Source organism: Erinaceus europaeus, chromosome 17 (genome assembly GCF_950295315.1).
Source record: "Erinaceus europaeus chromosome 17, mEriEur2.1, whole genome shotgun sequence".
Taxonomy (NCBI): domain Eukaryota; kingdom Metazoa; phylum Chordata; class Mammalia; order Eulipotyphla; family Erinaceidae; genus Erinaceus; species Erinaceus europaeus.
In genome coordinates, this window is record NC_080178.1 from 40,783,698 (window position 1) to 40,809,708 (window position 26,011).

At 43.1% G+C, this 26,011-nt stretch overlaps 1 protein-coding gene and 1 long non-coding RNA gene across 4 annotated transcripts in view; one reads left to right on the forward strand and one right to left on the reverse strand.

Annotated features, from left to right (window-relative positions):
- The window catches only part of ACER3 (alkaline ceramidase 3), a 99,366-nt gene extending 83,729 nt beyond the window's left edge, over positions 1-15,637 (reverse strand). For all 3 annotated transcript variants that reach the window (XM_016191135.2, XM_016191133.2, XM_007529692.3), the window contains exon 1: positions 15,469-15,637. In XM_016191135.2, the coding sequence (XP_016046621.1) occupies positions 15,469-15,571 (103 nt within the window). In that variant the 5' untranslated portion in view covers positions 15,572-15,637. The remainder of the gene's footprint in view (positions 1-15,468) is intronic.
- Positions 14,749-24,947, forward strand: LOC132534012 (uncharacterized). Its single transcript, XR_009545731.1, has 3 exons — positions 14,749-15,100; positions 17,744-17,849; positions 23,382-24,947. It is a non-coding gene; the product is annotated as an uncharacterized LOC132534012 (long non-coding RNA).
- Positions 24,948-26,011: the final 1,064 nt, after the last annotated feature.

Genomic DNA, 26,011 nt, shown 5'->3' on the forward strand with positions numbered 1-26,011 from the left:
AGGTTGAAATATTTATTTAAATACCCTATGAGCTCTATGAAGATATTATCATGGTTTCTCTCAGGTTTATCCTGAAAGTACTGAGTTAGTACTTGCTACATGATTCAAAACCAGTTTGCAGTAGGAAAGTAATTACTTTCTAATAATAAAAGTTACATTTCCATAAAGGAAACAGCAAATGAACATACCAGTAGTAAGGTGTGGCCCCAGAGGTGGTGCAGTAAATCAAGTGTTGGCTCTTAAGTTTAAGGTCTCTACTTCTTCAAACATCACATGTGCCAGAGTGATGCTCTGGTTTTCTCTCATAAAAAAATAAGTAAACAACCAAACAAATCTTTTAAAAAGAAAAGAAGTACAACAGATCCATAATGGATATTGGTACAAAATGGTCTTGGTGTAGTGTATTGATAAAAATTTCACAGAAGAGATAATATTTAAATATGCCTCAAGGTGTGAATATGAATAAGATAAATTCACAGATCAAAGACAAGACAAGAAGGTGCAATAGCAAGAATGTACATGCCTACAAGATGATGAGAAGTAAATTCAACTATGCCTAGGGGGCAAGTTGTGCAGAAAGCTAAAACTATTAAGATAAAATAGAACCAAGATAAACATAGATAGCAAGTCTGTAACTTCCCTATCAAACTGTAAAAAATTTAGCCTCTATCCCAGAGGAATCAAATAGAGAGTAAATAAAACAGAAGAATGACTGAATGGTAGAAGGGGCAAATAAAACATTGCTGCTAAACTCCAGCAATGATGAGGGATTAAGTAAGATGGCCGAGAGATAGGGAAAGAGGAAAAAAAAAAAAAGGAAAAGGCATGAATTTGATCAGTTTAAGAAAGCATTCTCTCTCTCTCTCCCTCTGATGAAAGAATATATTCTCAGTAGGTTATGCAAAAGACAACCAAAAGCATGCAAATATTCAGATCTACAGAAAATAAACATTAGAAGGATTAAGAAAATGAACAGCTAGAGTAGGGCACCAAAGTAAAAATGCTGTGGTGAGGGGGAGGGTGGACATTGGGCTTCCCAGGGCAATGGGGGGTGGAGGTAGGTGGAGGTTGGGGGGGGTGGGATAGGACACAGTCTTTTGGTGGTGGGAATGGTGTTTATGTACACTCCTATTAAAGTGTAATCATATAAACCACTATTCAATTAATATGAGAGGGGAAAAACTGATCATGTGTCTAGAACTTTTTAAAACACAGACTGAGTCTTTTAATACATAGGCTGAGTCTTTGATATGTTGACTCTCTCAAAAGCCTAGACCAGGGAGGACAGAAGCAACCGGTGGCACCTCTACATACAAGATGCTGGGTATTATACAGCAAACCTTAACAAAGGGACTTTTCAAAGTTAACCCAATTACCAAATAATGTGATGATAACAATAACTATCCATTGTTTTCTTGAACCCTAAGACAGCAGGAACCTCACATTTGCACTATACAGCCTATATTTCCCCGTCCTGGAACCTTAGGGTTGGGCCCACTTTCCTGCATGCTGCTCTCAAATCATATCAAATGATACTGCATCCGCCAATCCCAACCTAATCAACGCAAAGAGTGCTACCTCAGCATGCTTCAATTCATACTGTGTCCAGAGACTTCAGGTGTGGAATGACAACCCTTCAACTTCATTACTTGGGTGAGACCTTTCCTTTCATAGTATTCTCTAATTCCATTCTAGGTGGTCCACTCCCCAATAAAGTCCCCAAACCTAGATATAGTCCAGGTCCCCTGAGATAGAACATATGTTCACACGTGTCCATAAACCAGGGAAAAATATATACCTGAAAGCAGAAGTACACAAGAGTCTGCAAAGAGTACCCCCCCACAACACTTCATCTGTACTATTCCAGCCTTTAGGTCCATGATTGTTCAACAATTTGTTTGGCTTGTATGTATATTAACTCTCTTTTCAGCCACCAGGTTCCGGATGCCAGCATGATGCCGACCAGACTTCCCTGGACTGACAACCCCACCAATATGTCCTGGAGCTCAGCTTCCCCAGAGCCCCACCCTACTAGGGAAAGGGAGAGGCAGACTGGGAGTATGGATCGACCAGTCAATGCTCATGTTCAGTGGAGAAGCAATTACAGAAGCCAGACCTTCTACCTTCTGCAACCCACAATGACCCTGGATCCATACTCCCAGAGGGTTAAAGAATAGGAAAGCTATCAGGAGAGGAGATGGTATATGGAGATCTGGTGGTGGGAATTGTGTAGAGTTGTACCCCTCCTATCCTAGGGTTCTGTTAACGTCTCCTTTCTTAAATAAATAAATAAATAAATAAATAAATAAATAAATAAATAAATAGAAAATGAACAGCTAAGGGTGGGGTGTTGGCACACTTAGTTTTTTTTTTAATATTTATTTATTCCCTTTTGTTGTCCTTGTTGTTTTATTGTTGTAGTTATTATTGATGTCATTGTTGTTGGATAGGCAGAAAGAAATGGAGAGAGGAGGGGAAGGCAGAGAGGGGGAGAGAAAGATAGACACCTGCAGACCTGCTTCACCACCTGTGAAGTGACTCCCCTGCAGGTGGGGAGCCGGGGCTCGAACCGGGATCCATATGCCAGTCCTTGCGCCTTGCGCCACCTGCGCTTAACCCACTGTGCTACCGCCTGACTCCCAAGCACACTTAGTTTTGCAATGCACAAGGACTCAGGTTCAAGCCCCAGGTCCCCACCTACAGCAGGAAAGCTTCACAAGTGGTGTCTCTCTTTCTTCCTCTCTATATCCCTGTTTCCTTTCAATTTTTCTGTTTCTATCAAATAAATAAAATAACATAAAATAAAATGGATTGAGGGGTCGGGCGGTAGCGCAGCGGGTTAAGCGCCATGGTGCTAAGAGCAAGGACTGGCATTTTCCTGGTTTGAGCCCCCAGCTCCCCACCTATAGGTGAGTCGCTTCACAAGCAGTGAAGCAGGTCTGCAGGTGTCTTTCTCTCCCCCCTCTGTCTTCCCCTCCTCTCTCCATTTCTCTCTGTCCTAACCAGCAACAACGACAACAATAATAACCACAACAACGATAAAACAAGGGCAACTAAAGGAAAAAAAATAGCCTCCAGGAGCAGTAGATTCATGGTGCAGGCACCAAGCCCCAGCAATAACCCTGGAGTCAAAAAAATAAAAAATAAAATGGATTAAAAATAATTATCAAAAAAAAAAAAAGAAAGTGAACAGCTTTCTTTGCATAGGAGAGGAAAAAATAATTTTAAATAAGCTGGCTAGCATCATAATCTTCCTTAAACAGAAGTTTTATTTTCATTAAAAAAGGTTCTTAGCATGGTGGGCTAGCACATAATAAATGCCAGTAAATAGGAGCTTCTAGACAAGGATAGCTGTATTTAATATTATCAAGATGGTTAAGAAAGTAATTCATTTTTCCTGGAAACTTTTATATCCTGTTACAAACAGTCATCCTAAAATCTTGACATGAGTCAGAATTTAAATTTTCTTTGTCCACTAAAGCATAAGGAATTTCATCTCACTGTTTCAAGAGTCATTAGATAAGAGAGGAAGTACATTAAATAGAGGCAGGAAGTTCACCAAGGAAGATTTTAAACATGTCTATGCATATGGTAGTGATCTATGATTTGATATAAATAATGTTAAAATTAGTCTACTATCCCATTAAACCCCTCTACCAAGTAATAGAACTCCAAAAAGCTAAGTATTAAAATACTATCTCTAGTATTTAAGTGGATTTTTACTAGGTCAGAACAAAAGTTCTTAAAATGTGGCCCACAGTCCCTCTTTCAGCAGCTGATGAAGTCAAAACTATTTTCATAATACCAATAGTTGGCACAAAACTATAGTGGGTACAATTATTAGCACCTTCATACCATGAAGGCAGTAGCAAACAAATCATAATACAGTCATTGTATTCTTCCCCACTACACATTCTTTTAAAATGCCACTTTTGATCAACAATGCCTTTGATGAATCAATAGAAATGATTAACTGTATAAAATTTCAACACTTGAATGTATTATCTTTCTTTAAAAGATGAGAGAGAGAGAGAGAGAGAGAACACCCCAGAGCATCACTCTGACACATAGGATGGCAGGGGTAGAACCCAGGACTTCATATTTGAAAGTCCAATGACTTATCCACTATACCACATCCTGGGCTGCAAGTACACACTGCTTTTTGATTCTCTCTGTAATTAAAGAATGTCTACTGTAAGGGGCCGCGTGGTGGCACACCTGGTTGAGTCTTTCAACTACTCAGCTAATTAAATCTGTACTTTCTATCCATGAATGCAAGAGATAGCCACAGCTTATGTCCTTATTGATGGTAAAATGTCTACATTATATACTGCTTTATGGATCATATATATTTGCCTACCCACTAATATTGTGTTATCGAGGTAACCCTTCAAAGGAATGGTCTCACTTGGAGAAACTCGGGTTAGTAAAATTATATATTTCCCCAGAGTTTCTCAAGAAATAAGGGACAGACTAGACTCAAATATAAATGAAGGTCTGCCTGAAGTGTGCAGCAGTCACAAGCCTATGCTATAGTTTGAGGGTTAAGATGATACCTTTACATCTAGATGGTGCTTTCTGAAACAGAGTCACAAAAGTTTCTGCATTCATCTATTTATTAAAGAAGTTAATAACAGATAGTGATGATGAGAGGAGGGTAAATAAGTTCACCCCTTCACTCTAAAACTGTGTGAACTCATCTCTGATGAAGTTAAAGCATACAGCAATGATGGCAAGTGGATAAATATGTTAATCCCTTCACCTCACAATTATATGAACACCTGCAATGGTGGAGGGTTTAAGCACTGTGTTAGGTAGAACTGACAGCTTTAGTGAAAATGTCAGATTTTTCTTTTCTTTGCCTCCAGTTGCTGGGGCTCAGTGCCAGCACTATGAATCTATCACTTCTGGTGACTTTTTTTTCCTTTTCATTCGATAAAACAGAGAGAAATTGAGATGGAAGGGAGATATAGAGGGAAGGAAAGAAAGACACCTGCAGACCTGTTTCTCCACTTATGAAGCATTCCCTCTGCAGGTGGGGATTGAGGTCTCGAACCCAGGTCCTTGGCTCATAGTTACTTTGTGCGCTTAACTGGGTGCTTCACTGCCTGGCCCCCGAACTCAGACATTTTAATCAATCAGTCTATTTATTTTATGAGAGAGAAACTCCAAGACACCTCTCTATACCACTGCCTGGCCCCCGAACTCAGACATTTTAATCAATCAGTCTATTTATTTTATGAGAGAGAAACTCCAAGACACCTCTCTATACCACCTGTGGAGTTCTTTCTCTTCACGGCTCTCATGTAGTGCCAGCATAGACTTAAGGTCCAGGCAAAGCAGATGCTCTATTGCTGAGCCATTTCCTGGCCCCAAAAGTCAGACATCTTGAAGCAGAAAAGTGAACAGTTTTTCAGGTCATGAATAAAAATAAAGTGAATTAGTTAGATAATCTAATATTTTAAATACTTAAGAAAGTTATTAACTTTCATCTGGCATGTTAGAGTGCCTATAAGGTCTTGATCTAATTTGATCCTCAAAACAAATTAACAGGGTGTTTTTTTTTTTTTATTATTGGATAGAGACAGAGAGAAATTGAGAGTGCCTGTGAAGTGACACCGCTGCAGGTGGGCAGCCAGGGGTTCAAACGGGGATCCTTAAGACAGTCCTTGTGCTTCGCGCCACGTGCGCTTATCCCGCTGTGCTACCGCCCAACTCCCAACAAAATAATTTATAAGTTTTGATGATTTTACTGCTGCTAGTCATATATCTTAAATATTTATCAAATTTTCTATCTTCAACCTCCAGGTACATTTTTTTGGTGAATCAAATTGAAAGCATTAACTTAGGTCAGCCCACTGATCAACATGAGTAAGGGAAACAATTAAATTTAGATATGCATCTTCTAAAGCCATCTGAGTAATTCTGTTTAAAAATGTGTAACTATCTAGTAATATTTATCAGTATCTTATTTTTTAGCAGTATAAGCTAAAATATTTGGAATGAAGTGAAAACAAGTGAAAAATAAGTTTATAGATTTATTCCATTTAACTTATTTTTAAGTTAAATTCTTAAATAGCTCTTTATCTCAACAAAATTCTTAAGTAATAAGAAAAAAAAGTCAAAGTCTTGAAATTTTTTAAATTTCCAAATCTCTCAAATGAACCGTTGTAGTTCTACCCAAATTCCTTGGACCACGTTCCACAAAAAACAAGATCTTTTTCTTCCAGAGCATTCACTGCTAAAGTGTCAGCCTTTAAAAGTCTGAAAAAACCTACTGAAAAGAAAACCAGAGAAACTGAGATATGTCAGCCAGCCAAGGCAAGTGTGTCATGGTAGCAAACAGAGGGCTCTCTTGTGAGCCAACTACAACAGTGGTGCTGTTAGCATCCACACCATATTTAACAGGAATATTTCCACAACCTTTCGCAACAACTGTTGATCTCAATCATGTATTTATTATTTCTTTTTTCATTTTTTACCTCCAGGGTTATCACTGGGGTTCGGTGCCTATACCTGTCCTATGAATCCATTGCTCTTTTTTTTTTTTTTTGCTTTTTTTTTCTGATTTTTTTTGCTTGTCTGTTTGTGGATAGGACAGAGAAATTGAGAGGGTAGGGGAAGACAGAAAGGGAGAGAGAGACGCCTGTACAGCTGCTTCACCCTTGTGAAACCACTCCCCTGCAGGTGGGGAGTGCAGGGGCTCCAACAGGGATCCCTAAACAGGTCCTTGCTTTGTACTATGTGCAGTTAACCCAGTGCACCACCACCCAGCCCCTTATATTTATTATTTCTAAACCTGACTTTGATTATGAAAGAGAGAGAGAATAAAATTGTGAGAATCACACATACTAGATAATAAAAGGAAAAGAGTACTGGCAGCTGTAACCATGCTATATTTACATAAATTCTTTTTTTTTTTTTTGGCCTCCAGGGTTAATGCTGGGGCTCGTTGCCTGCACTATGAATCCACTGCTCCGGGAGGCCATTCCCCACCCCATTTTGTTGCCCTTGTTGTCGTTATTGTTATTGTTGTCATTGATGTTGTTGTTGAATAAGACAGAGAGAAACGGAGAGTGGAGGGAAGACAGAGAAGGGGTGAGAAAGACACCTGCAGACCAGTTTTACTGCTTGTGAAGTGACCCCTGACAGGTGGGGAGCCTGGGGCTCCAACCAGGATCCTTACACCGGTCCTAGCGCTTTGCACCACCTACACTTAACCCACTGCGCTACCGCCTGACCCCCTACATAAATTCTTATTGTATAAAATATCACCATATGAGCTGAGTATTATCATTTTCTTTTTAGATTTATCTTTATGACAGAGAGACTGAGATAGAGAGAGAAGAATGGGAGCCAGACAGTGGTGTACCTGGTTAAGCACTGATATTACAGTGCACAAGGACCTAGGTTCAAGCCCCTTGGTCCTTACCTGCAGAGGGAAAGCTTCACGAGTGGTGAAGCTGGGCTGCAGGTGTCTGTTTCCCTCCCTCCCTCCCTGTCTTCCTCCTTCCCTCTCAATTTCTCACTGTTTCTATAATAAATAAGTAAATAAAAGTTTTAAAAAGAGAGAGAGGGACCAAAACTCAACTCTGGCATATGGTAGTGCTGGCAACACATTAAGGAAAAAAAAAAAAATGAAAAAGGGGCTGGGCGGTAGCACAGCAGGTTAAGCTCATATGGCTTGAAGCGCAAGGACCAGACTAAGGATCCCAGTTCGAGCCCCTGGCTCCCCACCTGCGGGGGTGGGGTGGGGGTGGGGGTTTGCTTCACAGATAGTGAAGCAGGTCTGCAGGTGTCTATTTTTCTCTCCCCGGCTGTCTTCCTCTCCTCTCTCAATTTCTCTGTCCTGTCCAACAACAACAACAATGGCAACAATAACAAACACAACAACAACAAGAACAACAACAAGGGCAACAAAATGGGAAAAATGGCCTCCAGGAGCAGAGGATTTGTAGTGCAGGCACTGAGCCTCAGCGATAACACAGGAGGCCAAAACAAAAAATAAATAAAAAACATAAAAACACCTTTAGGTATCATCTACCTAGTGGACAATACACATGTACCTACATAGCTACAATACAAAATAAAATTTACACCTAAATCACTCATTAAATATTAACTGACATTCTCATGAGCTAAACACTGTAAGATATAGTAATAAACTAAGCCACAGGATCCTACCTTAGGAGACTACAACCTAACATGGTCTCACAGATTTTCCAAGTCTCCAAAAAATAAATTCATTGTCAAAAGTCACAGAACACATGAGGAAACATAAAGTAACCATAAAGAAAGGTGAAGTAAAATAATAAACAAGAGCACCAGATAAGCAAAGATGAAAGATACTGAAATTAGTGAATATGAGATTGAAAAATAAATGTATTTGGCATGTCTAGAGAAAAAAAAATTAGGGCCAGGAAGACATAGAAAATATTCAGTGAACCTTTAAAAATGGAAAATGTATAGGGGAGATCGCATAGTGATATGGAAAAAGACTCTCATGCCTGAGGCTCTGAGGTCCCAGGTTTAATCCTCCACACCACCATAATCTAGAGCTGAGCAGTACTCTGATTAAAAAAAAAGAAGAAGAAAAAATATATATTAAAAGTACTGAGGCAGGGGGTTGGAAGCTGGGTCAGGCACAAGATACATGAGGACCTAGGTCTGATCCCCAGCACTAAATGGAGAACCACAGACAGCACCAAGAGAACTCCATGGGTGGTGTAGCAGTGTCTCAATTTCTCCCTCTCCCTCTCTCTCTCCCTCTCCCCCCCCCAAGATATAAAATAATAATTTGACCAAGAAGGCAGCTCAGTAGTATTAGACACGTAAGCCCCTTAGCTTATTCCCCAACACAACTTAAAAAAAATTACTGGGGGCCGGGTGGTAGCTCACTGGGTTAAGCGCTCATGGTGCAAAGCACAAGGACCCAACTAAGGATCTCAGTTCAAGCCCCGCCGGCCCCCCACCTGCAGGGGGTTTGCTTCACAAGTTGTGAAGCAGGTATGTAGGTGTCTATCTTTCCCCCTCTGTCTTCCCCTCCTCTCTCTCTGTCCTATCCAACGATGACAGGAATAACAACAAAAATGATAAACAACAAGGGCAACAAAAGGGAAAAAATAGCCTCTAGAAGCAGTGGATTCGTAGTGCAGGCACTGAGTCCTCAGCGATAACCGTGAAGGCAAAAAAAAAAAAATATATATATATATATATATATATATACACACACATATATATGCTGGCTGTATATTGTTATGTGGAAAACTGAGAAATGTTATGCATATACAAACTACTGTATTTACTGTTGATTATAAAACATTAATCTTTCAATAAAGAAAAAAAATTACTTGAGGCCAGTGGAATAGTTCACCTAGACAATGTACTGCTTTGCCTTGTATGTGACCCAGATTCAAGTTGGGCCCCAACCACACTGAAGGAAGCTTCAGTGCTGTGGTCTCTTTATGAAGAAAAACAAAAAAAGGGCTCGAACTGAATTTGAAATCATCAATGTAAAGCTGAGATGTTTGTGGGGCTTCTTGCTTAATAGCTAAGTAAAACAGAAAGGCATCCAGCAGAGAGAAATAAGTACGTTGGTCCATGAAGACCTGGTTCCTGGAAAAAAATTAATAAATGAAACAACAATGACCTTACTTAGAAACATAAAAACAAGGTGTGTGACAAGCATATTATATCCTATAGTGGCTCTCAGATCTTCACCCCTGATATTCATACCCTTGTATAACAATTTCCTCTCTTTGTATGTGGACAAATTTGTGACTTGCTTCTAACCAACAGAACACAGTATGGTGCCAAGGTATATATGACTGTGTGGAAATGGTAACATTAAACTGTAGTAGAACCTTTTCTTTTATTGGAGTTTCTCCTCCCTTGCTGGCTACCATGTTGTGGTTTGCCTATTTGGGAGTCCAATTTGGCAAGGAACTGATTGCAACCTTCTGGAGATAAGGGTCACCTTTACCCCAAAGCTAGCAAAACCTGACATCTCACCATAGGAGCTGAATTCTGTTAATGAAGTCTTCTGTAGTGAAGTTTTAATCCTGACTACAACTCCAGCTAGCACTTGTACTGCAGCCAGTGAGGCCCTAAGCAAAGGACCCAGCTAAGTCAGACCCACCCCCCTACTCTATGGAAACTGAAATTATAGTGTATGTCCTTTTAAGCCATCAAACTTGTGGTGACTTGTTGTACAGTATATTAGACTAATACAGGGCAAAACTAAGTACTGCACTGATCATGTAAGCTAGGTGAAGTATATGCAAAGTTAAAGCTGGTTCTCTGAATTATCTAAAGCAAGACATAAAGTATGGGTTGTAAAAAAATTAAGTAAATGCTAAAATAAGGAGCTGAGTAATGGTGTACCTAGTAGAGTGCACATATTATCATCTGTAAGGACCTGGGTTCAAGTCCCTGGTCTCCCCAACTGCAGGGGAGAAATTTCACAAGCAGGGGAGTAGTGCTGCAAGTCTTTTTTAAAATAAAAACAGATTAATTGAGAGGGAATGGGAAGGTAGAGAGGAAGAGAGAGACACTTATAGCACTGCTTTATAAAATATAAAACAAACCTAAGCAGTATTTTCTAGGAAGAAATAAATAGTAAAAAGCTAGGGAATAGGGAGTCGGGCTGTAGCGCAGCGGGTTAAGCGCAGGTGGCGCAAAGCACAAGGACCGGCATAAGCATCCCGGTTCGAACCCCGGCTCCCCACCTGCAGAGGAGTCGCTTCACAGGCGGTGAAGCAGGTCTGCAGGTGTCTATCTTTCTCTCCCCCTCTGTCTTCCCCTCCTCTCTCCGTTTCTCTCTGTCCTATCCAACAACGACGACAACAACAATAATAACTACAACAATAAAACAACAAGGGCAACAAAAGGGAATAAATAAATAAAATAAAATATTAAAAAAAAAAAAAGCTAGGGAATAATAAATGAAGGTCAGTAGCAATCTCTGAAGAAAAGAGGAGACCGGGGAAAAGGAAACAGGTGACTGCAGTTAATCAAAAGATAGCCAAATATATAATTCTCTTTAACTTTCAAGCCTCAGGTGGCATATTCCTAGAAATAATCAAAGAATAAAGAACATACATCTGATTGGCAAGACTAACTGGATTAATTCCAGTGATCAAAGACAAGTTGTCAGGTACCAAAACCAAACTGTCCTCTACATAAGCCTAGCCAGAGTCACACAAAGAACTAACTAGACATCACAAGTGAAGACAGCACAACATAACAAAGCATAATTTTTAAAAACTTATTTTGACTAGACTCTAATTTACTGGCAGTCTTTGACATTATATCTAAATCCTCTCCTACTATGGTTTTGGCTGTTCATTTGGTCTTCATTCTGTAGTTGTCTTATAGTGATTTTGAGTCATTTAACCTCTCCCCCCCCCCCCCCGGAAAAGGACTGTCTTCCATAATCTGACAGGGGTATCTTATCACTTGTGCCTGTCCATATAACCAAAGGGCCAATAGAAGCCTGAAACCTGCCCATGGACTCAAATCTACCATTCAGAGAAGATAGTGAAAAGGGATCAGAAAGCAAATAAATAAGAAAGAAAGGGAGGGTGGTCCAGGAGGTGGCGCAATGGATAAAGCATTGTATTCTCAAGCATAAGGTCCCAAGTTCAATCCCCGGCAGCACATGTACCAGAGTTCTGGTTCTTTCTCTCCCTCTCTCTCCTATCTTTCTCATTAATAAATAAAATCTTAAAAAAAAAAAAGAAAGAGAAAGAAAGGGAGGAAGGGAGGGCGAAAGGAGGAAGAATGGAGGAAAGGAAGGAAGGAAAAAAGAAAGAGGCAGTAATAAACCCAGTTAGGTGTCTTTCCTTGTATATATGTATGGCAGAAATATTAAAGTCTCCACTACAATGACCAGGAAAAAACAAACAAAAAAAAAAAACCTCATCTATGCATAATAAAGATTAAAAGTTTCCCTACTCTACTTCTGCCAGATTCCTATGAATGGACTGGAGAAAAGCCCAGCAAACCTGTGAGAAGAAACAATACAAGCGCTGGGTGGTAGCAAATGTGGTTAAGCACACACAGTATGAAGTTCACTGATCCTCCAAGCACCCAGCTCCCCACCTGTGGGGGGCGGGGGAGGGGTGTTGTTTCGCAAGTGGTCTTTAGGTGTCTTTCTCCCTCTCTGTCCCTCCTCCCTCTCAATTTCTCTCTGTCCTACTGAATTATTGAAAGAAAAACAGAAAGAAAGAAAGAAAGAAAGAAAGAAAGAAAGAAAGAAAGAAAGAAAGAAAGAAAGAAAGAAAGAAAGAAAGGGCCACTAGGAGCAGTGGATTCATAATACTGGCACTGAGCCCCTGCAACTGGAGGAGAGAGAGAGGGCGTGAATACTTATGTAGTTTGAATCAATCAGTACAAGGGCAAAAAATGAGACGCTGGGAGTCGGGCTGTAGCACAGCAGGTTAAGCGCAGGTGGCGCAAAGCACAAGGACCAGCATGAGGATCCTGGTTCGAGCCCTGACCTGCAGGGGAGTCGCTTCACAAGCGGTGAAGTAGGTCTGCAGGTGTCTATCTTTCTCTCCACCTCTCTTTCTTCCCCATCTCTCTCCATTTCTCTCTGTCCTATCCAACAACTACGCCAATAATAATAACTACAACAATAAAACAACAAGGGCAACAAAAGGGAATAAACAATAAAATAAATAAATAAATATAAATAAATAAATAAAAAATGAGACGCTACAGCATGAGCAAAATAACTCCCTTGGATAGTGTGCTGCTTTGCCAGTGTGCACAGCCCAGGTTCAAGCCCAGCCTCCACCACATTGAAGGAAGCTTTACTTCACTCTTTCTTGGACTTCTCTGCCTCTTTGTTTCTTTTTTTTTTTTTTAAGGAAAAGAGAGATACTACATGGTTCTTTTAGAAATCTCTGTCTATTCTTGCTGTCTATAAGAGTTTTACTAACCTAGTTAACTTCTCAGACTGAGGCAACCTCAACAAAAAGTATAGTTAAGACTTTTGAGATTTTTTAGCTTTCTGATAAACAAATCTTCCTTCATATGTAATGATCTGGCATTTCTCTTTCAAATATGTATTTTAGAAAAGCATTTCCCTTTGAGCATGCAACTCTTCAAGCTCATTTTCATTTTACCTAATACATTCGTCAACCTAGTGCTGAAAGACTCCTTGAATCATTACTCAATTTTTGTCTTTAGATGCTATGTCTTTTTTTTTTCTTTTTACTGCCAGCAGGGTTGTTGCTGGGGTTTAGTGCAGGCACTATGAATCCACCACTTCCAGTGACCTTTTCTCACCTTTTCCTTCTATTTTGTTTGATAGAATAGAGAGAAATCGAGAGTGGGCATGGGAATAGAGAGAAAGAAAGATATCCGCAGACCTACTTCACTGCTCATGAAGCATCCCTATAGGTGAGGAACAGGGGCTTGAACCCCAGTCCTTGTGCATGATAATGTATATGCTCAACTGGGAGTGTCATGGCCTGGCCCCTCAGATGTTACTTCTTCAATTTCTTAATTTGTGGAGTTAAGATAATAATGTCTCCTTTTTAGAATCACAATAAAAATTGAAAGAGGCAAGATAAAGGTGATACACAGCAAGCACTCAGAACTGTTATTATCATAATTATCCTGAATATAAATGTCATAAGGATGTTGATAAAGTTGCATTTGTCTTAAACACATCATTTTAAACCAACAGAAAAAAAACAAATTATCTTACTACAAGATGTGACTGATATTCACCACTTGCCGGGTAAGAAAGCTTGACCTCAACTTCCTCCCAATCTTTTTCTCCAGTTACACGTACCAACTTTAATACATCTTGCAACCCTTGATTCCTCTGTCAAAATCATCCCTGCTGTCTGCTCAGCATTTCCTCTTCTGAGGAAACCATACTAAAACTAAAACTATTTCCCATTTCTCAGAGCTATCTGCCAGAACCATAGTATCTTGCTCTCTCACAGCTCACATGATTTAACTGTCAGTTTTCTCTTGGTTCTAATTGCCAGTTCTAAAGCAAAAGTAATCACTACCTATGTCAATGCAGGGAACTGCAGAGATTAAAGTTCAACAAGAGGCAACCTTTTTCTCTACAGAACAATTAGTTTCCCCTAACATACTGACATTAGCAGAGAAAGGCCTTTTCTAGCACTTTCTATGGCAGTTCTCTACTTCTTAAGTCAGCCAACCCATCCTGTGGCTTTATCTTTACTAAGAAAGCTACTTATTTGTAGAAGCAAAACCTCTCCCCTTAAAGTTTGCTTTCACCTGCAGACTCTAACTCCACATTCTAGAGAAACACAGCAAAGTTAAATGTTCATGCAAGATTTGATGGCGCCTGAATTCCTCTTTCCTCATACATTTTCTCTAAAATAATGGTTTTTTCCCTTTCTTCATAGACCTCTTAGGGACCAGACTGGGTTTGTGACTCAACAACAACTGTGTCAAGCGGGTCCTTTGCCAGCATTCGGGCTACCCAGTAACTGCACAAGTGATCCCTTTGCCCAAATTCTTTTGTTGTTATGAAAAACCTACTCACTTAAAACTGTAATTCAAAGAGACTCAGCCTAAATCATGATATAAGGGAAAAGGGGCCAAATAAAGTCCTGAAAAGTGCAGAAAGAGCTGCTTGCTTTTTTAGAGCGGGTGGGGAGGGGGGAATAACACTTTGGCCAATGACCAGGTGAGAATAAAGTATCAATAGGATGAGCTGCCATAAAGCTCTTCTTCCCAAAGCCTGGTAGCGGGGCCCAACTCCAAGTAAAGTGAGTGAAGAGAGTTGGGCTTCAAGTCTGAGAAAGCAAGTGCAATTACAGGACTAGAAAAAGAAGGGGCAGCTTTCTACGGATCCTGCGGGGAGGAGGGAACGAAAAAGCCAGCGCAGGCGGCAGGAGAGGGGCCAAGCGGCGTCCTCGGGAACCTCCTTCGGGCCTGGGCCTCCCCGGGAGGCGGGAGGCGGGAGGCGGGAGTGCTCGGTCCCGGTACTCCCGGAGGCTGGCACAAGCAGGAAGGAGGAGGCCTCCTCCTCCAGGTGCGGGGAATCAGTTGAACAGTCACCGAGACAGAGGGGACCACGCCGGGTACATCCGCCGGGTACATACAGGTAACCAAGACTGCTCACGGCACCAGAAAGAGGGGTGCGTGGGGGTGGGGGGCAGTGCTTCCCTAGACCCGGAGGCCCCGGCCAGCAGAGGCGGCGCCCAGCCCCGGTCCTGGGGCGGCCGCGCAGTGTCCCCGGCCCGGCCCCTCCTGGGGCTCCGCGGAGGCAGCGGCAAGTGGGCGTCCGCATCGCTGCTCCGGCCCCGCAGGCCCCCGGAGGGTCCGCAAGGGCTCCCCGCTTCTCTCCCGCACCTAGGGCGCCGCGAGCCAAGCCCCCGCCGCCCGCGCCCCTCCAGGGTCCCCGGACGTCGGGTCCGCGCTCTCGGCCTGCCCCCGGCCGCCGCCTCAGGCCCGGCCCGCGCCGCCACTCACAGAACTCGGCTATATACGGGGTCACCACGTAGTTTTCCTCGCACCAGTCCAGCGTCGAGGTCGTGGAGCCCCAGTATCCCTCGCGGTCCAAGGCTGGAGCCATCGCCACTGTTGCAGCTTCCGAGGCCCTCAGCCCACCCTCCCCCCGGCCACTCCAGGCAGCTCAAGCTCCCCCCCGCGGCTCGCCAGCCTGCCTAGCGCCCCGCCCAGCGCGAGCCCCGCCCAGCGCGCGCCCCGCCCAGCCTCGCACTCCACCAGGTCGCGTCATTGGGCGGAGCTACTGCATCACGGCCCTGTCGCTGGAAGCCTCGCCCACAGGTCAGCCTGAGCACCTCGTGGCTTAGCTCGCTCTCCCCAGGAGGGATGCACTCGCAGCTGGGGGAAGGGAGCGGCCCACCAGTCCAGACTGGCCCGCGGCTGAGGGATGTAAGCTGACTTCATTGGGCCCCGGGTGGGACATAGGCTTTCACTCAAGCTCTGGCTTGACACACCCTTCCCATAGATGCACCTCAATGTCCGCCTTTGGCCACAGGCCTTGGGTGGAGCCCACAGAGACAACCTGTCCAGCCCCCTGGAACCCCCCGCAATTAAAGAAGGGTAGCCCCAAGGATCTGTGGAACAAAGAGAAAGGGTTGCATTTGAAGGCCTAGACAAATGAATCAATAAAGACAAATTCACTTCACTGTAAAGAGAAATTGATTTCTAATAATTTTTATCACATCCTTTAGACTTTATTCTGGACCTGGTAGGGCGCACATGTTGCAGTGCACAAAGGTCCCAGGTTCCAGGCCCCAGTCCCCTCCTGCACCAGGAAAGCTTTGCGAGTGATGAAGCAGTGCTGCAAGTGTCTTTCTGTCTCTCTCCCTTCTCTATCATCCCCTTCCCTCTCAATATCTGGCTGTCTCTATCCAATAAGTAAAAATAATTTAACTTTATTCTGTACATATTCATAATGTGGAGTAAGCAATTCTAACGGTATATAATGCAAAGTGAACATACGTGCTTGTCTGTTCAAAGTATATATGCAGTAATATATACTCAGTTCTGACTTACCCATGAGCTGTTCAATCAAAATAATGTACAGATCACAACAATGGAGTGTGATAATACTTTGGTAGGATAAGCCAAAAATTGGTGCTCTATGGGAGCCCTAGGTGGAAGCAATTCCCTGATCCAGTCTAGAGATTCAAGTTACAAGATGGAGCAACAGCTGAATCTTGCACAGTGTTCAGCAGCAGTGACAAAAAAAGACAAAAAAAAACAAAAAACCATCTGCCATGACTATGCTGAGGACAAAATGTAGGAATAAGTTCCCCTGTGCAAAGGAAAAAATACACTGTGGTAGTATCACTCAGAAAACAAAATGTGGACCTGGGTGGTGGCGCAACTGGCTGAGTGCACATGTTACAATGCACAAGTACCCAAGTTGAAGCCCCTAATCCCCACCTTCAGGGGGAAAGCTTCACAAGTGAGGAAGCAGGTCTGCAGGTGTCTCTGTCTCTCTCCCTCACTATCTCCCCTTTCCTCTCAATTTCTAGCTGTCTCTATCCAATAAAAAAATTAAGATAATAAAAATAACTAAAAATCAAAGCATACACAATGCAGGCCACAGAGATAGATAGCTCAGTGGGTAGGGTGCCTACATTGCTATGTATGGATCAAGCCCTGGCAACATATAAAAGGCACCAGAGGAGGTTATGGTATTGTCTTTCTATTTCTGTGTCACTCTCAATCTCTATTTGAGTGAAAAAAATGGCCTGAAGCAGTGAAATTGGCCTTGCCCTTGCCCTTGCCCTTGGCCTTGGCTATACACACGAAAGAAAGAAGAAAGAAAGAAAGAAAGAAAGAAAAAGAAAGAGAGAAAGATAGAAAGAAAGAGAATGTAAAGTGGATTTCCCAGCTTCTCCAGTAAGGTCTTGTCACTCTTCCTCCATTTTCTGTGATCGGTGCAGTGAGGAGGTTATATAAAAGCAATGCATGGAAATGTATAGGATCTAGAATTGTTGCTGAGGAGTTATTCTGATGCAGTCTCCGCCCCCAGGTTTTACCATGCCCCGCGAAATCCTAGCAGTGCCCCCTTCAACCAATCATGGCCCCACACGTCACCCCTGGTTGTCGCCCAATAAAAAGCCCCCTCACCCCCCCTCTGGGCTCTCGGCTCCCCCTCTTGCAGATCTCTCTCCCTTCTCTCCATGTGGCCTGAGCCACCCCCCCCCATCCTATAATAAAGATTTGTGTACCCCCTTGCTCCGGACTTCCTCTCTCTTCTCCGCAGTGTAGCCCGACACCGGACCACAACAACATCAGGCACCCATCGTGTTCCGCACCCACGCCCCGCTGGACAGCCTGGCCTGAGGTCCCTGAAAGCCGCCCAGACACAGGTAAGTGGCATCCGCCCACCTCTGTGGCCCCGCGTTTCCCTCCACCATGGGAAATTTTTCGTTTTATGAGGAGGTGTCCCAGTCATTATCTCCTTCTGTCCTGGGACAGATTCGCGCTCTCAGAGATGGTTTAATTTTCGCTACACCGTGGGTTCTCATAGCTATAATCGCGACATACAAGATATGTACAGCGTGGTCTGCCTTGAGGATACGCGACCTTGAGGCGGAGATACATGAGTTAAAGCACATGTGCTTAAGACTTAGACGCCCTAAGTGATCAGCGGCTACACCCAAAAATTCCGTTCCCACAGACACATACACATGTTCGGAAGCTCCTCCTCTGACCCTGCCCCCTGCCGCTCCGTTTCAGCTTCTCCTGAGGCTCTGACCCCGCCCCCTGATGATACGTCATCATTAAGGGACCTTGTGGCTGAGATACGAGAGTTAAAGGATATTTTTTCAGCATTGAAGGACCTTAAACTATGTGCAGTCCGCCCCGAGAGCTCCGTCCCTGTAGATACGTGTTCAGTTTCCCCTGAGGCCGCTACAGCAGTTTCCACGGCACCGTCCACTTCTGTAGCTCCCTCTCCCATGCCATCGGACCAAATCCACACCTTCCCGGTAAATATGGCCCCTTCTAAACAAAACCCTCAGCCATGGCAGCCATACACCTCCTAAGAAGTGAGAGAAGTCAGACAAGTGGTCAGGGAGGGCGGAATGCACGCTCCATGGACCAAGTCTGTTTTAAGGAGTTTTTACCAGCATCTTAACATGCCCCAGGACTGGAAAGACCTGGCTCATGCTGCACTCCCAAACGCGCTCTTCCTACAGTGGAAGGCATGCTTCCTCGATGAGTGCTCTAGACAGTCGCAGGAATATAGTAACAAACACGTAGAATGGAATTCTGATGCTTTGTTTGGAGCAGGAGCTTACAAATCTGGAGCTCAGCAGACAGAAGCCAGGTTTCCAACTGGTTATTTTGAACAGGTACACATCTGCGCAACACAAACATGGGAAAGGGTGACCCCACCCAATGTAGATTCGTCAGTTCCCATTAACTCTCTTTGCCAAGGCACTGATGAATCATTACCGAGCTTCATCTCAAGGGTGAAGACAAGCTTAGAGAGAAAGGTGTATAATCCTGACGTCCGCTCACTACTCCTGCGCTCTGTTGTCTGGGAAGGCATGATACCACAATTCCGTCAGACGTGCCTTAATCTTAAACACCTACACCCAGATAATTGTATTTTAGCGACACAGGAACTTGCATCAGGCAATTATGGGGCACCCGCTACGACACAGGTTTATGCAATTACCCCACGTAATCAAAACGGAGCCTGCTTTCAGTGCTGTCGCCAAGGACATTGGCATAACCAATGTCCTGATAAGCTGCGACCATGCCTCCAGTCAGGGAAGCCACGCCTCCAGCTAGAGCTACCACGCCTCCAGTCAGAGCAACCCCGCTTTCAGTCAGGGAGCCAGAGGCCACGTACTGTTTGTCCAGAGTGTCGTAAGGGGTTTCATTGGAAGAGAGATTGTTGGTCCCAATTTCATAGAGATGGTTCGCCCCTGAATGGTACAAATTCAGGGCCTGAGATTTTGTGGACCACTCCTGTTTTAGAACAGGCTCACCCTTCTATGACAGTAAAGATTGGCAATATTCCTTTTAAATTTTTGATTGACACGGGGGCAGAAAAGACGATTTTAAGGCAAGAAGAGGTTCCCCAAGATTGGGAACTCCTTCCTGGACCCAGTATACATAGAGTAGGAGGGATGACCCCATCATTTCACACACGAGATTCGCTCATGTGGGAAGACCCGGAAGGCTCTACCGGACACTTCTGCCCTTTGGTAGCTAATATTAGCACCAACCTACTGGGCAGGGATCTTCTGGAATGTCTTGATGTTAGGATATCCACAGATACTTCTGCAGAGTGTAACACTCGCTCCTGCGAGACCAGGTCTAATCAGCACTGCCAATACTAAATGCCACTGTTCGTAGCCAAACACCCCACTTAAGCTGGCTTTCTAATGAGCCTGTCTGGGTGGAACAGTGGCCTTTACCTAGGGATAAACTAGAAATTTTAAAAGAGCTCTTTTGAGAGCAGTTGTCCTTGGGACACATTCGTCATTCTCAAAGCCCATGGAATACTTCTGTCTTTGTGATTAAAAAGCGCTCGGGAAAATGGCGCCTCCTTCAAGATCTCCGTGTGGTAAATAAAACCATGCAGGTCTGGGGCTCCCCCCGAGGGGATTTGCCTCTTGCTTCTGCAATTCCCACGGGAATTCCAATCATAGCTATTGATATACAAGATTGTTTTTTCTCTATTCCCTTGCATCCGCAAGATTGTAAACATTTTACCTTCTCTGTTTCTTCTATTAGTAATGCCAGCACTGCTGATAGATTTGAATGGGTGGTGCTGCCCCAGGGTATGACCAATAGTCCTACAATTTGTCAGGAGGCTGTTAAATCTGCCCCTTTCCCATATATCCATAAGGGCCCTAATGTTTTTCATTATACAGATGATATTTTAATATGGGGAAAAGCAGATACAGATCTCTATGCCTTACGTGATTTTCTCATTCCTGCATTAAAGAAAAGTGGCCTTAATGTAGCCCTTGAGAAGATACAGCTAATTCCTCCAATATCTTTTTTAGGTTCAGAGATTTCTCTAATGCAAAGTCGTCCCTTAAAACCTAATGTCACCTTCCCTTCTGACCTTCCTCTTGCTTCTTTACAAAGTTTTCTAGGAAATTTAAATTGGCTTAGGCAGTATCTCTATCTGCCTACAAGCTGCCTCCAACCACTGTTTGACCTATTGAAAGGAAACAAACAGCCCTCTTCAAAACGTAAGTTAACTCCCGAGGCCTCCTCGGCATTGGAGAGGGTTAACCAGGCCCTCCAGGACATGCACCTTGTTCGATTCTCCCCCTCCTCTCCGGTAAACCTTTTAATCTTCAACTCTACCAAAACAGTAGTAGGGGCATTGTGGCAAGACCATGGGGTTCTCGAGTGGCTTCACACGCCAGTAGGAGGAACTCCAAGACTCCGCACTGAGATAGACGCGTTAGCACTCATGGTTCGCCAAGGGAGAAATAGGTCTGTGCAGGTCTTAGGGAAAGAACCAGATTTAATTATTCTGCCCTTTTCTCTCACAGATACAGAGTGGCTCATACGCCATCATTCCTGCTTTGCCATAAGCTTTGTGGGGTTTCCAGGACAAATAGATAACCATTTTCCTTCTAATAAATTGATAGCTTCTTTACCTCTTCTGCCTCTACTAGCACCTAAACTTTTCTCTCGGGATCCCATTCCCTCTGCTCCTACAATCTTTACTGATGGTGGAAAAAAGGGAGCTGCTGCCCTTATATATTACCCAGACAAACAACCCCCTAAACCTCTCTTTACTGAGCTTCCTGAGAATTCCCCTCAATACAAAGAACTTTATGCTGTTTTCCTTGCAGTAAAAGCTGTACCAGAATCCTTCAACCTTTTTTCTGACAGTGTGTACACTGTTAACTTACTTCCATGGCTTGCTCGTTCTTATGTGAAAATTGATGAGAACCCACTTTCCCCTCTCTTGATTCAAATCGCCTCTATGCTCTCTTCTCGAACCCAACCACTGTATATTCAACACCTTCATTCCCACAGCCCTCTTCCTGGTTCCCTGTTCGAAGGGAATGCTGCAGTTGACCGCCTTGCCTCCACAGGAACTTTCCCAGTCTCTGTCTCTTATCCTGCTAATTTTCATTCTCTAACCCATGTTAATCTTAAAGGCCTTCGAGCTCGATTTCCTGATGTTCCTGTACCACAGTTAAAACATATCCTCGCTACATGCTCTTCTTGTGCAAGTCTCATAAACACACCTGCTATCCAGACCCTTGGGGTTAACCCCCAAGGTTTAAAAGCTAATGCTATTTGGCAAATTGATGTCACCCACATACCAAACTTTGGCAGACAAAAATATGTTTGTCTCAATTGATACCTTTTCTAAATTTATGTGGGCTACAGCTCAGACAGGAGAAAACGCTAAAAAGCTTAAAAGCCATATGCTCTCCTGTTTTGATGTGATGGGTTTACCTCTTCAACTGAAAACTGACCGTGGCCCGGCATTTACCAGCAAACAATTTAAAGATTTTTGTTCCCTCTGGAACATTACTCATACCACAGGCATTCCCTATAATCCACAGGGACAAGGCATTGTCGAGAGGGCCTATCAAACCCTTAAGGCTCAACTAAATAAAATTAAAGGAGGAATGTACTCCCCGAATATCCAGCTAGCAAAAGCCTTAACTACGTTAAATCTCTTTAATATTTACAATAACTCGGACCCACCTCCTATCATTCTTCACTGGCAAACACCATCTACCCTCCCATCTATTAAGGTCAAATGGAGAGACCCACTCGATAAAATTTGGAAAGGACCTGACCCACTATTGACCATGGGAAGGGGTTTCACATGCGTTTTCCCTCAAAATTTCTCTAAACCTGTCTGCGTTCCTCCCCGCCATGTCCAACAATACCCGCAGGATGGCGCTGTTATCCCTGAAGAACAAGAAATACTACAAGAGGACCAGATGCAGGATACATCCCACGACCCATAATATGACATGGCAGTACCTACAAAATCTGGCTCACAGAGAGCTCTCTCCTACCCTTTCCCTGAATGTCTTATGTTATAACTGGCCTGTTGTTTTTGTGAGTGAGTGTGTTGAATGACAAAAAAAAAAATTTTTTTTGCATGACCCATCTGCTCGGAGTACTCTAAAAGGTAATTGGCTTTATATAAAAATGCTGGACGCAGCCAAAGTTTCTGGAGACGTCTGGAAACATTCCAAAATTTTTGTTTTTCTCCCTCTTTTGATTTTTATATGTAGTTTTGGTATATATGTAAGTGTTTAGTCTTAAACTGTGTGACTAATGACGGATTTAAATTTGTTTTTAAAAATAATATGTTTTTATAACAAAAGTTCTTTTTCCTCCAGTGTGTCATAACTAAATGTTTATGGGTATGTCTCAAGTTTGGTAACACTAACTTAACAGTCAAAAGTGTAACCCTACAGCTACACTATTACCAGACAAGGTAAATATTAATTTGTTAAGGTAACTAACTATTTAGGTAAAAGTCTAAATGTTTAACGTGACTATACATTCCCAAAACTAAAATATATAAATTTTATATACAGGACACCTTTGAAGGGCCCCCAAAGGTGCCCTGTAAACTATCTTGTGGAAATTAATCCACAACAGATCTGGCATCAATCTGGCACTGTAAACGTTAAAATCATTATCACGAAAATGCGTTAACTCTCTAAGCAATTTGAGTCTGTTTAAAATACATATTTTAGCTAAAATTGGTCTCAAGATCCTGCAGTAGAGACTGCTACAGGAGGTCACATTAGATGACCTTTAAATAAAATCATAAAGAGATTTTAAACCAATTATAATCATCGAGGTATCAACTATAACAAACCTATAACTTGTTACAAGTTCAAATTAACCACGAGAAGCAGATTGTGTTTCTTTCACAGGAATCCCGGAAAAACCATCTGAACCCCTGCACACCAAGACGTCACCCACTAGATGGCACGACTACAGTGGCACACCTCCCGAAACCCTAGATGTCACTTAACGCAATCTGAAGAACCTGATACACAGACTCCAAGGACAGAACTTTCTTAATGCCTGCTCGCCGTTCCTGCTTCTGATCTGCCTGTCACGTGTTGGCAGCTCCAGCTGGCTATCTACAGAAAAGCAGAATTCCGGCGGCTGACCTCCCTCATGCAGCATCTCATCCCCTGCCAATTCTTCCCCTAGCCATCTACTTTGGACTGAGACTTGTATAGGACTTTCTGACATACCCTATAGACATTTTACACAATTTTAAAGCAGCTTACTTCCCTTCACGCTGCTGGTTTTTTATAGACTGATCCTGAGTAATTCACAGACTTTACAGACTGTTGCCTTGAGGACTATACAATGCCAAATAGCCCCTCTGTTTGGTGGGTCATGCCATCCTGCCTCCCCCTCATTATGTACCCTTGCCCCGCCCCCCCCCAAGCAGGGAACGTTCCTTTACACACCAATCCTTCCCTTCACTTCACACTGGCTTTTACTACTCCCCTACTTGTCCCTTCCTGTTTTGTTATATCATTTAGGTTTATGCCCAAAAGGTTTCTGCTCCATGATAGTCTTTTATAGACTTTGAACCATCTTATGCTATTATTAGATAGAAAGATAGAAAAGATGTAGAGATATTGTGAAGAGATGGTTGAGCAGGCTGCACTTAAACCTATGAGATTAGTCTCTCCAGGTAAGTCTCTCTCTCTCTAATGAGGGGTTGAGCACAGGAGGAGGCATAAATCTCACAAGGTTGGCAGCCATTTAAGCCTTCCCTCCTCCATAGAAAGTCCTACATCTTACCACCTGAGCATGGCATTCCTTAAAAACATTTAAGCCTGCTCCATTCCATTTTTCTTTACTGTGTCCATTTAGATATAAAGGGATAGGAGGAGATGTTGCTGAGGAATTATTCTGATGCAGTCTCCGCCCCCAGGTTTTACCACGCCCCGTGAAATCCTAGCAGTGCCCCCTTCAACCAATCATGGCCCCACACGTCATCCCTGGTTGTCGCCCAATAAAAATCCCCGTCACCGCCCCCCTCTCTCTCTGGGCTCTCGGCTCCCCCTCTCACAGATCTCTCTCCCTTCTCTCATCCCGTGGTCAGGTAGTGGGGACGGCCATTGTCGGCTGACTCCACGTGGCCTGAGCCACCCCCCCCCCATCCTATAATAAAGATTTGTGTACTCCCTTGCTCTGGACTTCCTCTCTCTTCTCCGCGGTGCAGCCGGACACCGGACCACAACAACACAGAATAGTCAGAACTAACTTAAAAAAAAAAAAAGAACAAAGTTGGAGGACTCATACTACTCAACTACAATACTCACTACAAAGCTTTAGGGTCAGGCGGTGGCACACCTGATTAAGTGCACACATTACAGTGCACAAGGACCCAGGTTCAAGCCCCTGGTCCCCACCTGCAGGGGGAAAGCTTCACAAGCAGGGATGCAGGTGTCTCTCTGTCTCTTTCCTCTCTATCTCCTACTCCCCTCTCAATTTCTGTCTCTGTCTAATAAATAATAAAGTAAATAAAAAAATTTCAAAGCTTCAGTAATCAAGATGATATAGTACTAGCATAAGGATAGCCATAGAGACCAATGGAAGAGAATTGACACTCCAAAAATAATTAACTGACTTCATAAAGGATGTTAAAACTATTCCATAAGGAAAGAATAATATACTCAATAAATAATGTCTAGGCTGGGAGTTGATTTACCAGATAGGGCATGTGCTTTGTTGTGTGTGAGACCCTGAGGTAGAGTCCCAGAACCACATAGGAGCAGGAGGGACAACAAAAGGGGAACCTGTGGATAGTGGACCAGTGCTATGGTCTCTCTCCTTTGCCTACTATCTTTTTATCTCTCTCTCCCCCTCTTTCTTTCTCTAAAATAAAGAATGAAAAATAGATGTGGTTAGATCACTCAGTGGTAACATGGATGAGTGGAACTCTGCATAGCATTAGAAAAATAAGAACAATACATATTTTATTTTATTTATTGCCACCAGAGTTATCACAGGGCTCAGTTCAGGCACTATGAATCCACCAATCCCAGCAGCAATTTTTCCTGTTTTTTTTTTTCTAAATTTTTTTATTAGATAGGACATAGAGAAATTGAGAGAGAAGGGGAAGATAAAGAGGGGGAGAGAAAGATAGATACTTGTTTACCTCCCCCACCCTGCAGGTGGGGAGCAGGTGGGGAACAAGGGCTTGAACCCAGGTAATATGTGTACTTCACCCAGTGTGTCACCACCCAACCCCCAATACATATATACATATATGTATATATATGCATATATGTATATATATTAATGTTTTTTTAAAGTGGGGACAGGTGGTGGTGCACTTGGTTGAATGTACACATTACCACTTGCAAGGACCCAGGTTTAAGTTCCTGGTCCCCATCTGCAGGGTGCAAATACTGCTTGCTTCACAAGCAGTGAAACAGGGCTGCAGGTCTCTCTCTCTCTCTTTCTCTCTCTATCTCCCCTCTCCTCTCTCAATTCCTTTCTATCCATTCAAATGAGTAAGTAAATACATATT